This window comes from Electrophorus electricus, chromosome 14 (genome assembly GCF_013358815.1).
Source record: "Electrophorus electricus isolate fEleEle1 chromosome 14, fEleEle1.pri, whole genome shotgun sequence".
Lineage (NCBI taxonomy): Eukaryota > Metazoa > Chordata > Actinopteri > Gymnotiformes > Gymnotidae > Electrophorus > Electrophorus electricus.
Genome location: NC_049548.1, coordinates 9,099,944 through 9,114,098, shown reverse-complemented (window position 1 = coordinate 9,114,098; position 14,155 = coordinate 9,099,944). Strand labels below are relative to the sequence as shown.

At 40.9% G+C, this 14,155-nt stretch overlaps 1 protein-coding gene across 13 annotated transcripts in view; it reads right to left on the bottom strand.

The window, feature by feature from the left end:
* The window catches only part of nrxn1a (neurexin 1a), a 124,381-nt gene extending 110,587 nt beyond the window's left edge, over positions 1 to 13,794 (bottom strand). For 5 of the 13 annotated variants that reach the window (XM_035533180.1, XM_035533182.1, XM_035533186.1 and 2 more), the window contains exons 1-5: positions 13,398 to 13,793; positions 10,222 to 11,550; positions 3,749 to 3,766; positions 2,394 to 2,423; positions 1,676 to 1,687 (exon numbers count right to left, since the gene is read on the bottom strand). In XM_035533180.1, the coding sequence (XP_035389073.1) occupies positions 1,676 to 1,687; positions 2,394 to 2,423; positions 3,749 to 3,766; positions 10,222 to 10,933 (772 nt within the window). In that variant the 5' untranslated portion in view covers positions 10,934 to 11,550; positions 13,398 to 13,793. Of the gene's footprint in view, positions 1 to 1,675; positions 1,688 to 2,393; positions 2,424 to 3,748; positions 3,767 to 10,221; positions 11,551 to 13,397 lie in introns of all 13 variants that reach the window. The other 8 variants (XM_035533183.1, XM_035533188.1, XM_035533190.1 and 5 more) reach the window with 5 other exon arrangements.
* Between the last annotated feature and the right edge of the window lie 361 nt (positions 13,795 to 14,155).

Below are 14,155 nucleotides of genomic sequence, written 5' to 3'. Positions count from 1 at the left end.
CATGCAAGCAATCACAACCTACCCTAACAATAAACAGGTTAAGCAAAAACATATTATGCACGTTTTTCTTGTGCAACTGTGACCCTATCCACACACACACACACACACACACACACACACACACACACACACACACACACACACACACACACACATATATATATATACAGCCAGCAATGACAGTCCCAACATGCACCATTTGGTTCAATTTTACAGACAGATGAGAATCAGTCTTCTACAAAAAACAGAATGAGAAAAACTATAAACGTCTCCAAAAAGGCGCATTTTTAGCCTCTCGATTGCCCATGGGCAGTAGCACACTGAGGACAGACTGGAAGCCTGAACATGAAGTCTAAAAAAACCATGAGTACTGCACTGACCCACCTGCCAAAGGCAGCAGCAAAGAAGCACAGAGAAAAGACATAAAGCACACCTACCTGCTCCCCTAGCACAGCTTTTTACTCACTCCCCTCCATATAAATAATGCTATGGCTGGGGGGGGGGTGTAAGGCAGTGAACTCTAGCATGCAGCAGCTCTGAAGAGGGGCACACACAGTAAGTGCTATCAAGCTGGAGCAGTGCTGGTGCTAGTGACTTACCTCTACAGCATCTCAATGCACTCTTCAAAATGGCAGGTCATTATCGCACAGCAAAAAAACAGCAACAATGAGTGAACTTTGGATTCATGTAAAGCTATATAGAACAGGATAACGCTGGTGGAACTGGAGGTTCAAGAAAATAAAAATAACAAAAAAAAAAAAAACTTTCCATGGAGAGCTCATGTGGTGTGATGCTCTTACCTGTTTTTAAGAGATGATCTGACAACACAAACAGTAATGCTAAATACTAAAACTGGTCTCATCCTTTAACATATTTAAATCTAACATATTTCTCCATTCAATGACCTTCATGTTTTGCTTGGTAATGTTTATTTTATTTAGGGTATCCACCAATACTAAATTATGCTTTCAGTGTTGAAAATGAAAAAACATCTCATGATTATACCCAAATTCTGAATTTGGAAACTACCTAATTATGTGTTAAGATGTAAAGATATACAGTAACATTTCTATTTACTTTAACAATGCATTCATTGTCAGCATGAATGTTCATATTTGATAGCATTCAGTAAATAAGTAAGGACAACCGAGTAAGTTTTTTCAGTTTCTCACATAGTTTCAAATGTAATTGGTAACGCATGCAATTGGTAAACTGCTTTCCCTTTGGGATGGCTATATAATTGTCTATATAATGGCTATATCATTTTCCTTTGGGATGGCTTTGTGATAGCTATATAATATGCATTGGGCATGTGAGGTGTTCACAGTGTAAATTGTGTAAACACTGCTACTTGTGCCTTGATAGTGTTTATAATTCTGCCCTTTACACAAGGAAAATCTCACCATAAGCTGAGTGAATACCCATTTTGCATGTGCTCACGCATCCAGCCATAAACATTTCCAGAGCAGTACACACCTACCTTGAAGCCTGCTGGGCATTCTTTCATGACATCGCACATCGCATGAAAAAATCATTGTGACTTTGAATATCCAGAACCACGCAAAATGTAAATGCATGTATAAAGCCACAGATACAGGGATATACATGAGCAGCTTACAGCGAAAGCTAGTTATATTATGTATTATCATAGGATGGGAACAAAGACATTATGTACCTTTACTTTTACCTATGACATTCATATAATGGGTCCGTGAAGACAAATTCCAGAGAGATACAGAGGGGGATACAAAGGAGAGGAAAAAGGAAACCGTAAGAGTCATGAATTTATGTAAGATCCAGATTTAGGAAATGAAAGGTTAACGTTTGGACTAGCTGCATGCAATCAGGACACAGGAGAAGAGGCAGGCCGATGGGGTGGAGACCTCCCTGCCGATGGACATGCCAAGAGAACATGGCACGGGAGAGATGGAGGGAACACATGAGTGTTGAACAGAGAGCTAATGCTTTCCTGTTTTACATCTCAACAATACAGACTAGCATGTTTACGAAGAATGAACAAACCCCTGAGAGATGTCCTTCAATCTCCAGCCCATCCAATGAGTTCAAAGCCATTTTTTTCTCTTTATGAAAAAGAGCTTGGCAGGCAACGAGGGAATCGCAATCAGCTGTGGATGACTGACACAGAAAAATAAACAGAATGAAAGCACCTGATGGACTGAAGCAAAGAAATAAAGAAATAAATGGAACAGACCAAACCATCCATTGACTCAGTGCCAAGCCGGAAAGAAAGCAGCCCCAGTAAATCCCTAGCAGCAGTGACGGGATGCGAGAAAGAATCAGCGCGAGGGGCGAGAGGGAAGCACAGGAGCGGGTGGAGGAGGGAGTGGAGAGGATGGAGGCAAGAAGGAGGGTGAAAGAAATAAAACCCATACCTTGGTCGCCCATCATCATGTGTGCAAGACCTTAAGGGAAAACAAGAGCACAGTCAGCACAGAGAACGGGATCATGGGAAGGATTCTGTCACACTGACATAGCAGGCATCATCTGAACGCTAGATGCCCGTGGTATGAGGCAGGGGGCGGAGGGGCGTTACAACCGGGAGGCAGAGAGAAGTGGAGGTGGTGAGGAGTGTGGGCGTGTGGGTGTGTGCAGAACTTAAAAAAGCATTTCCTCAACTCGGTGGGAATGCTTTATGTGTTACACTCATCTGTCACACTTACAAGAAGCAAATCTATAAGGAAATCATTTTGCTGTCGTTATAGATTAAACATGTCCTTCATTTGGGTCAGCCTTTCCCAAAAATAAGATTATATCATTTTGACAAATAGCATGAGTATCAGGCACAAGAAAATATGCATGAATATGTAAATTGGACCTAAACATAACTATTATGTAGAATGCACATGGACAAAATAGAACTCATATGAGATTTGTAATGAAAATAATTTGACAAAATAAACAGATTAAACTAATGGTCAACAAATGTCTACCTCTACTAGGACAGAAATGAAAAACACCACTGCCCAATTTATCTTTCACACAAGATCACCTGCAAACTGCTTTTAGCTAAGCTTTTTCCTGTATGCATAAAATATATAACACCTCAAAAAGAATGAATTACAATGTAACATGTAGTTCACCTACCTAGACTCTAATTTGTGCATATCTGAATGATCACTGGGGAATATTAAATGTGATTTGTCCATAGTACTTACCCTCTGTCCCTGAAGTACACAATGCAATTTTAGGAAAATTGACAGCATTTTGCTACCTCTGAATTGCTGATTTTCAATTGCATGCATTAGCATGGGAGTGTGCATCTATGTGTGAGTGAGTGAGTGTTTGACACAGGCTGAATGAGAGAGAGGGATAGAGACAGGAAGCTGCCAAACACTCAGGTAGGCAGGTGTCTTCATTACAAGAGGTGGAATTTGACATTCTGGCATTTAGAGCAGGGACTAATGTTCCCATCTCTGCTCCAAATGTTAGAAGACACAGGACTGGGCCAGGAACAGGAATAAAAACAGACAGAAAGCTAACAGTGGGAGAAGAGAGGTGTACTGTTTACCTGAGTTGGACACCTTGAAAATAACCCGATGGCTCCAGTCCCAAATAAGCAACCTTTGCATCCACTTACCGTCCATGTGCCCCCACATTGGGAAAAAAAAAGTACAGTTTGGAAATTTCTGGAAGAACGTTTAGAGAGATGGTAATAAGGAGGAGTAAATGGTGCAGGGGAGGGATGAATGACAGGAGACCAGTAGAGAGTAAGGAAAAGCACACCCACCTCCAACATAGGCCTCTTCTGGAGGGCCGGCCGAGGCGTGGAGAGAAAGAGGAAGACATTGATTAAGAGGCATGCAGACTGGAAGGTGGCCCAACCTTGAGGACTACAGTTACATGCGCCTTATCGCCTCCGTGCAAATGCCAAAGCAAACGCTGCCATGAACGCACTAACGCTCACGGGATCCTCTGTGTGCTTACTGGGCCGGAATACGGTGCAGGGTCTGGATTTTCACTAATGTATGGAATTCAAAGTTCAACCAGGAAGACTTTTTTGACTGTTTGCCCAATTAGAGTTTATGTGTTTAAAAACCTTCCCCTCTTCCTGTTTTTTTCTGCCCCACACCGCGTTTGCCGGAGCAGCGCACCCTAGCTCCCACGGCTACAGCAGGGGTGGGGGGTCCATGACCTTGGCCCCACCGCCCTTCTCCGCACAGCCTGGCTTCCTTCCCCCCCAGGAAGCTCCAGCCGGCAGCGCAACAACAGAACATTCAGTTCACAGGACAAATACATATGCTAAATGTCAGTAAGTCTTCCTGGTTTAATTCTTTTTGCCATATGATTATAAACAATGAGTGATTCTGCTGATTTAAAAAAAAACAAAAACAAAAAACTTTTTTTTTTTAATTGTGGCATTTCAAAAAGCATGCACAAACATGCAGGCAGTTATAAACAACTGGTACCATAACAAAAGACTGAGAAATGAGTGATCATTAATTGATAATATTTATGTTTAAATTAAAAACATTTATGTTTGTATTAAAATATTTATATACATTAATATTCATTAATAAAATAAATTATTTAAAATATGTCTTACATAGAAAACATGTAAAGTCAGAATTCAATTTCTATGAGGTACCTTCTATATAATGTAGATATATATTAAAAATGTATGGATTACGGTATTACCTAAACTAGAATATAGCATATAGAATATGCTTCAATTACATTTCTTAATAATTTTGACTGCTGGAAGAATGAATAGGGGAATAGAGGGGCTCATGCAGGTGTTTAATAAAGAAACAACAGGTGATGCAGCATAAACCTACTAAGAGAAAACAACATTGGTCAGTCAGTTCAGTAATAATGAAATGTACAGTACCTGAGTACATACATGTAAAATGCATGTGATGAATTACCCCATATGGTCATCATCAGCATTAATGACTATGTTTTCATTTTACTGAATTTTATCATTTTTTCTCCTCTAAAGAAAGAGTACATTACCTTGAGAAACGACATATTCTCGCTTTCACCCATACACAGCACTCTTTCTTTGGCTCAGCTCATTTCTCAGCAGCCTCTGACACCCAGGTCTCCCTAAAAAGGTCTCGGCTACCTTACAGTGTTAAACCTCCTACCTCTGTTGTTTTGCATCTGAAGGGGAACAGGGACCCGGGACTTACCGCTGCAGTCTGCTCCTCTCGACCAGTTACAAATTGCATGCACCTCAACTGCCACTAAAACAAAAGTGCTAATGAATGAATGAATGAATAAATAAACAACAACATAAAAAGAAGCAGTACCATGGCAGAAAAAAAAGACCAAAAGTGCGTGTAGAGCTGCAGTGCGCGATGGCATATGTACTGCAAACCAACACCTAGGGTGTCCCTCTCTAGACGGATTACAGAATAATGGGAATATCTATGTACACTGCCAACTGAATGATCTCTTTAAAATGAATGAAACCTGAAGATTAAATACTGTTACGTATAAGAGCTGGCCAACAATTAGGCTGATGGCACTGAGAAACAGCAACCAGCCATTCCTTACAGTGTGCTGCTGCAGTATTTCGGAAGACATACAGTATTGATTTTATGTTCACATCCATCCTCAGCCTCGGCCTCTACTACATCAGTGGTGTCATTATCTCTTTTACAGTATGGGCCAGTACACTGCTAATCCTATTCTGACTTATGTGCAAGTTTGTGCGTGTGTGTGCGTGTGCACGGGACGTGAAAAGGCATGGGGAGGGCTGCACACACGCGCCGGCTTCCTCTTAGAGCCCATCAGGCTGAGCTTCTCTTGTATTTACACTACCTGACTGACAAATCAGGATCATGTAGCCTCTGTGCAGTGCTGTGGAAACCACAGCAAGTCAGCCATGTGTATTCTCTCATCCAGCTGACGGCCTGCTGTGAGTGCTGCCCATGCAGTGCCCTGATTCTAGTGAAGAACAAGAGCTTGCAGTAGAGGATGACACACAGACGCGCACAAACACACACACACACACACACACACACACACACACACACACACACACACACACACACACACACACACTCTCTCACACACACTAACACTCACACACTCACAATTACTCTAACACACACACACACACACTCACTCACTCACTCTCTCACACACACTAACACTCACACACTCACAATTACTCTAACACACACATGCACACACACATACACACACACATGCACACACACATGCACACACACACACAATTACACTAACACACATAGTGGCAGTGCAAAAGCACCCATGCCCTCACACAGTCCTGTACATTTAAGATGGCTAACTAACTGCTTTTTTACAGCAGGCTTTCAGTTTATCTTACTATATGTATACACACAAATACACACACAAAGACAACAAGATAAACACACACACATGCACAGTTTGTATATGTGCAGGTATGTTGCTTTGGAAAACTCTCTAAAGATGTCACTGTCAAACCTCAACAGAACTTATTCGCTGCTATTTCTGAAAATAACTTCCTTGGGTCATACGATCTAGAATCATCACAAAATAAAAAATACCTATTAGCATTCCAGAAGTCTTTTTAGAGGAGAAAACACAACAAACAATCGAACAAAAACATGAATTTTCAACTGCAATTTATTGAATCACAGCCATATTCCCTGAGAAATAAACATTAAACAATATTTATTGTCTTATTCTTTGTACACCACAGAATCAAAACGGGAGAACAACTACATTGTTCATTATGACTTCTCATAAAAATATAGAACTCTATATAGATCCCTACAGTTAAGGCCCTTACAGTACTCTAGTGAGTCCTCTAATCCTCACTGCCTTCTCAACCAATATATTCTCCACACAAGTGTGTTCTCTAATACCCTCATCTGTATCACAGAGTCCATATGGAAAGTGCTTCAAGCGATGCTGATATGGGAGATATATGCCATACATATATATCTTTATGACCTATCCCTAAGGATTATGAAAGCAGATATTGTGAGGTCTCAAAGGTAGAAGATTGACTATAAACATGATAGAACTCCATTATAAATACACTGGCCATTTAAGTAGCTAGTAGACAGAGAGAAACTCTGAGACGCCGTGATTGGGCATAGAGCAATTATAACATAGAGCTAGCCTAAAGTTGGCCTATACGTTAACGCAAGATGATAAAATGTGCATGGTTGATTCAGTGCAGTAGATTCTCCTACTTAATTACATATTTACTTGCTTTCTTTATCTCCATGTAGAACTTCAAAATAGGTTTAATCTGGGAAATGGTGAACAGAAAGAGGGCATGCATATATCTGAATAAATGTACTATTCATAAAATCTCTGGCATTACATTAACACCTGCAATGATCAGTTTATGTCCAGATGGACATAAATTAACACAATAAGATTTAATTTAACTCTAGGGATTTGGCTGTGTTTGCATGTGTATGTATGCATGTGTATGTGTTGTGTATATTGTGTGTGTATGTGTGTGTATATATCTATATCTATATCTATATATATATATGCATGCTATAGTACTGTGTTGCAGCACATATGAGCATTGCCCCTTTTCATTCAAGCATCATAACTAGAGATAGGTCACTTGCAGTTTATAGGAACCTCTAAGCAACACTGAAACTGTGCTGCTCTCATTCCAATACATAGGTGCTACCGTGAGGAATGAATAGACATCGTTTCTCTTTAACCTAACAAAAAGGCTTAACCACAGAACTTGAGCATACGCAAGCCCAAATGTGGCATAATAGCTCTGTAAACGCTTCAACCAACGGTGATGTTTAAACAAGGCAGATAAGAACTGAATGATTAAATCCCTGGTGTACAGAAACAAGCCCTGCGTATAAATTTACTGTTCAACCAAATCATGCAAGCATCCCAGCACAACAGCTTCCTAACAGCTATAAACACATATTTTGCACATTACACACTTTATACCTCATAGTGATAAGTTAGCAATGAGTGGGAGCTAATATAAAACAACTCTTTATGAATCGTAGATGTAATGACAAAGTGAAAGCATAATAGCACCCCCTAATAAACCCCTTGCTTCACCATCCCCAGCAGTGCAAAAACTGTCTCATTACATGTAGCACTGTTATTCTCTGCAGTGCAGGTTGCCTCTCCCACTGAGAGCCCCACACCTGCCACACTAAAGAATGTCATTACCGCAGCTGCCTGTCGAGAGAGTGATGGAGTGTTCAGCGCGGGTGCGTTCCATCCACGCGCCGCACTCTCCCTAAGGCGTACAAGAGCAGCCAACACAGTCTTTGGCCTCTGATGCACGGTGTGGCCCATGGGGTCGGTGACCCTCGTTACCGCATGGGAGGCCACGGCAGAAGCACGGCATGGCACTCACCATCTTCATCGCCTCTGACCTAACAGCGGCAATCTAAGTTAGGAGCTAAAGGCGGGGCGGAGCGAGGCTGTTGTTGAACTGGCAGCAGCTGTACACCAGCGTGTTTTACATGATACATTAAGCTTTAATGCTTTTCCATCCTCTCCGCTGCCATTTAGGGCATTCTAATAACAACCACGCCATGATAAAGTGAAAGGGCATTCTATCCATATCTCGTACAGGAACAAAGGAAAGACATACCATTGTGGTGATAGTATTATTATTACTCTTTGCATAAAAGACATCCTCCAAGCCAGTCTTTCTATCTGTAATGAGGTATGGCATTAATATTCTGAGAGCTCTGGGTGTGCCATTAACTAAATCATTTGCATTTCAATTATGGGCTTTAAAACACAGCTTAATAGAAAATAAAATATCATTTAAATTAAGCTGCCTGCATCAGTGGTAATCAATTCTTACTTGCTCAATCAGCACTGAAAGTACTTACACCATCACTCTTTTTACTGACTTCCCTTTGTTTTATGCAACATACAAGCACTTCCTATTATTCTATTAAAAGTGACATCAAAACAAAAAATGTCAATCAATTTGAAGTAATGAAATTACACATGCAGTGTTTTGGTCCTCCTCATCAATAAGCTCCAATGAATAAAGACGACCACTCCCAGGGCCTAGTGCCGCGGCCCCACCGTGCTCATGTGCCGTCACCCAGCCTGGGACTGAGGACTCACTCAGGGCACTTATGGGCAGAGCCTCTCTGACTCACTCAGTTGCATTGCCCAGTCTCACCAGCACAGAGGTACAGCAGAGGGACCTCCTACCTTTACATATGCTGCAAAAATACAGAGAAGTTGTTTGGGAGTTCAACAAGCCTTACACCAAACCCTAGTCTTGCCTCCACAGTACATCTACCAGTAAAATGTACATACAGCCTCTGTTCTGCTTCACTAGAGCCATATGGGTATGTAGCTAGTCTCCTTGATAACATTGTACCTTGTAAGCCTGAGACCTACCGACACAAAAACCATCAACATTAAGTTGAGATCAGTCCACAGGGAGGCTTGTCAAACAAACAAAAAAGATGGAACAAACTTAAAAACTGTGAAGTTTGACATCACGGGTTGGCGGGTTTTAAACACGAATCTAATAAAAAATATACTGAGAAGAAAAAAAGCTTTAGGGCTGACTTTGGTGTGCACATAACTGATCTTCATACAAGCTAACCATAATATTAGTCCCATTCAGTTAGACACATCTATTTGTATTTTCATGTAATGATTTTCTCAGCACAAACAATTCTTAAGATTTATGTAGAACATGACCTATAACACTGAGTGTTGGGTACGACAGTGAGGTATTTCATATCATCAGAACTTCATACTCTCTATGAAATAGCTACCTAACTACTTAATTTGATGATCCATGTCCTACATTTTTGAAATGAGAACACAGAATATGTTGCAGACATTTACACGAAGTAATGTGCTCTTATGTTTTAAGGAATTTTACTACTAATTAAATAAGTATCACTTGGCAAAGGATTCAGTATTATTGTGGGATTAAAAGGTGGCCTTGTGTGGATACTCTGGAAGAGTGCAAAAAAGCAATAAAATCACTTTTTTTTTCCTTAAGATATTGTATTTTACTCTAAACAATGGCCTTTATTCCTAAATTAATCATATGATGTATCATGACCTATGGCCACAGTGGAGGCCTGAAACAGACATGATGCAACATGCACTTTTTTCTGAGGTACTAGTGCAAATGTTAAAAAAATAATTGAAATATAAATAAAACAAAATTCAAGGAAAAGGCTACGTCTGAGGAAAATTAAAGATATTTCAACAATTTAACAACAACAGGGACGACTAACTCAGGCCTCTTACCTTCACTGCAGTCTTTCCCCTGGAACCCTGTTTCGGAGCAGTCACAGATGGGCTGATTGTTGACGATACTGCACACTCCTCCATTCAGGCAAATGTGGTCAGCTTCGCAGACATCGGTGTTGATTCCCTCACTACCAGTTAGCACTGGCTCAGACCCATTCACCTTTAAACTGGTTATCCATCCTTTGTATGGAACCTGGTCTTTGATGGATGCAGATGTGAGCCGCAGAGCTAAAGATCGCAGTTCGGGGGGTATCCCCCCTAAGAACAAGTGGCTGAAAACAGTCATGTCCCGTCTTTTAGACTTAACTTCCACCCACTTGATCTCATCATCCACAACTAACGTGGTGTTCTTGAAATTCCTGCGCAGGGTAACTGCGTGCCAGTGGCTGTCGTTGACCGCCGTGTCGGACAGCACCATGGCAGGTTCGGCACAGAAGATGGAGAAACGTAGGCTGAGTCTGCCGTTGTGGATCAGCAGCTCCAAGAAGTCACAGAATCCTTCATCGTCGAAATACACTAAAAGTCCATGAGAGCTTTTTGTTTTCATGTTGAAGCTCATTTCGCTTTCACAGCAGGCGTTCCACATGGGAAACCGCGCCCACTGGCCCTCAGCACCAGTGAACTCCATGCTAGTCCCTATATCAACCAGGCAACAAACCAGTAGGCCTATCCACATCAAATGGACACCGTTACGCAGGGAGACGCTCATGGTGAATTGAAAAAGTTCTTGTAAAGCTAATCTAAAATCTGATAGAATTAAATGTCTTAGTTTTCCGGTCCTAAAACATAAATGGGTTCCCTGTCACAAATGGGACAGCTGTACATTTCGTGTAATTTTCCTTTATTCATTGTTTTCTTTGCCAGGAAGGAGAAGGCCTATGTTATGGCCTAATCATATTGCATACAGACAATGTGTATCTAAAATAAATATAAGCAAATAAAGCTGAACGTATTCTTAAGAAAAAAAATTCTGAACAATAAATTATCTTGGATACTAAAAAATTAGGGATTTTCTCTAAAACAGAATTAAACTCCTTCAGTGGATCCTAGTGGTTTACAGTGGGGCATGTTTTTCACAGTATCCATCACATGAAGCCAAGTATGTACAGGAAAGCTTTGAGGAAATTAGGCCACCATGGGTCTTGGGGGTAAATTAACTCGTCATTGCGTTGGCAAAGTTTCATGTGTACAAAAAAAGGTTTTTAAAAAAATTTACTTAAAAAAATAAGCTACTTCTCAAAGTGGGTTTAATATGGAGGCCCGAGTAGGGCCCTCAGTGCTCACAAACTTTCTAATCACATCCACTTTGACATATTGTGCCACAATCTGAAAAGAATAAGAAATAGTTGTCTTAATTTCTGAAATACTTATGACACAAGTCAGACAAAATACACATAACACTACAGCTTTTAAAGTAAACCCTCAATTTGACACATGACTCACAACTATCAATTATTAGTCTTATTAGTTAAGGCACAATAGCTTAGTTTTGCTTTATATGTGTTAAATCTGTTCATTTTATCAAGAGGAGAGATAGCATTAAAAATGTTGGCAGTCAAATATAGTTATCCACAGCAAGCCACATTATAACAGACTCCAAATGTGTCACTGTAACGTACATCTCTCTCTCTCTCTCTCTCTCTCTCTCTCTCTCTCTCTCTCTCTCTCTCTCTCTCTCTCACACACACACACACACACACACACACACACACACGCGTATTCTCACGGGGGAAAAATACTCAAGTGTCCTTAAACCCATTCAACAACAATAAAGTGTGATAAAGAAAAAGCAGTTTCTTATTATTTGGGTTTGTGCCTTCAACCTAGGACATTTAAGTTCAGGAAAGATTTATGTGTTTTCATATTTTTATCATCATTTCTCATGTCTTTGTGGGTTGTTAGAACATAATTAGCTTTTGTTTTCTAATAGGTCATAATCAACTTTGAGAGTATCCACTTATTTCATTTTGTACTGTCTCCATTTGTTTAACTAGCCTAATCGGTTATCAGTATCGGTTTTATGAAAGTTGCATACGTGCACAAATCTCGCAAGATAGACGCCGCGGAAAGGGGAAATCACCTTTTGACACACCACGTGTGGATGAGAATCTCTCTCTCTCTCTCTCTCTCTCTCTCTCTCTCTCTCTCTCTCTCTCTCTCTCTCTCTCTCTCTCTCTCTCTCTCTCTCTCTCTCTCTCTCTCTCTCTCTCTCTCTCTCTCTCTCTCTCTCTCTCTCTCTCTCTCTCTCTCTCTCTCTCTCTCCGTTGAAGTCCCGCATCCCGAAAGGAGCTCGGGGCGGGGGCTTATTGCGCCCCTCTCCAGCGTTAATGACACTACTACCGTCTAGCCTCTGGGCTGTCTGTCAGCGAATCTCAGCCAATCATTTCATGCTTTAATTCCTCTGTGTATACTGTCAGCTTTCCACGGGGCTGCTTAGCAAGGTTATAGCCCAGAAGCGGGTATGTGCGTCAAGCGATCTAACTTCTTTAAAGAAACAAAAACGCTGCTGCACTTTCCTCGTGGTTACGTTAATTAGACCATATCTAAATTACAGCAACAACGGTATCTGTTTTTCTCACCAACATTGGCGTCTCCCAGGCGTGAACCAACACCGAATTGCGCCGTTGCAATAATAATAATACTAACAATAATAATAATAATAACAACAACAACAACAACAACAACAATAATAATAATAATAATAATAATAATAATTTCTAGCACTCTATTGTAAATTATCTGGAGACAGTTCATATTTCTTCTATGATAAATTCACATCGCAAGCGGCCTAAATACAGCAGAATGTCGAATTTTAATTCGCTTCGCTTTGATCAGTGCAGTGGATGGATGAGTCAGATGCGCATAGCTTAGCCTATTACAAACCACCTCTTCAAACTGACTGAGAAGCCAGCCTCTCAATACGCCTCTGTCGGGAAGCTATTGTAGGCTACCAATTGTTCCTAACGCGAATATATACGGCTTTATCAAAGGTTAAACAAAAACTGACACGCCAGCCATAAAACGCCATATCAATATATTACAAGAGTACAGGTTAACTGACAGTTGTCACTCACATTTGTTTGAATGCATAAGGACCGAAGATGGAATTTCTATCGAGAAACTGCACAAACGCCACGTAAGCGGAGGGCGCTTCAATTAGAAGAGTTCTTTACCTTGAGAGGAACACCATTGTGTGGTCCCTTGTTCAGCTAGCTTTATAGGTGAGGTTTGGTGATGGCCTCCGCATCGATGTAATTTTTGGTTTTGTTTGACAAAAATCACTGCATTGGTGTCGAAAGAGCAAAAGGAACTGGAGAGATGCAATTGCGTATGCGGATCCCCCAAAGTCCCGATAGGTTAACAATTCAGAGACAGAACCAACGAGCTATTCAAGCAGAGTACAAAACGATTCATTCAGCCGCTCATACTACCAGGAAATTTACGCTTCACATCGGTGTACAAAAGAGAAGACGTTCCTCCTGTTTTATGCAAGAAAACGCGCGGTGTGTTTCTCTGCCGTGCTCAGCCAGGGTCTGTCAGCACCCGGAGACATCGCGTCACGTGTCTCCCCATTAGTTGTCTGATGGAGATGGGCGGGGCAGGACTGCAGCCCCATGTACAGCGGCAGTGCTGAGTGCTCGCCGAGAGCCCACTGCCCGCTGCTTTATCGGACTTGATCAAAGCACAGAGAAAAGTGAAAACATTTCGGAAAGGTTGGTGGCTTTCGAAGTTGTCTAACAAGGCAATGTTTTGACGGCTACTGACAATATGACCTAATGTAAGACCCCCTCTTCAGTCAATTATGCAAACTTATTAGACATTTCTTAATAAATGTATGGTGTATTTCTTACACCATACATTTATTGGAAAATGTGTAATAAGTCAGAAATACTTTACTGGAAAGAGAGTTCAGTTTATAATGCACAGTTCT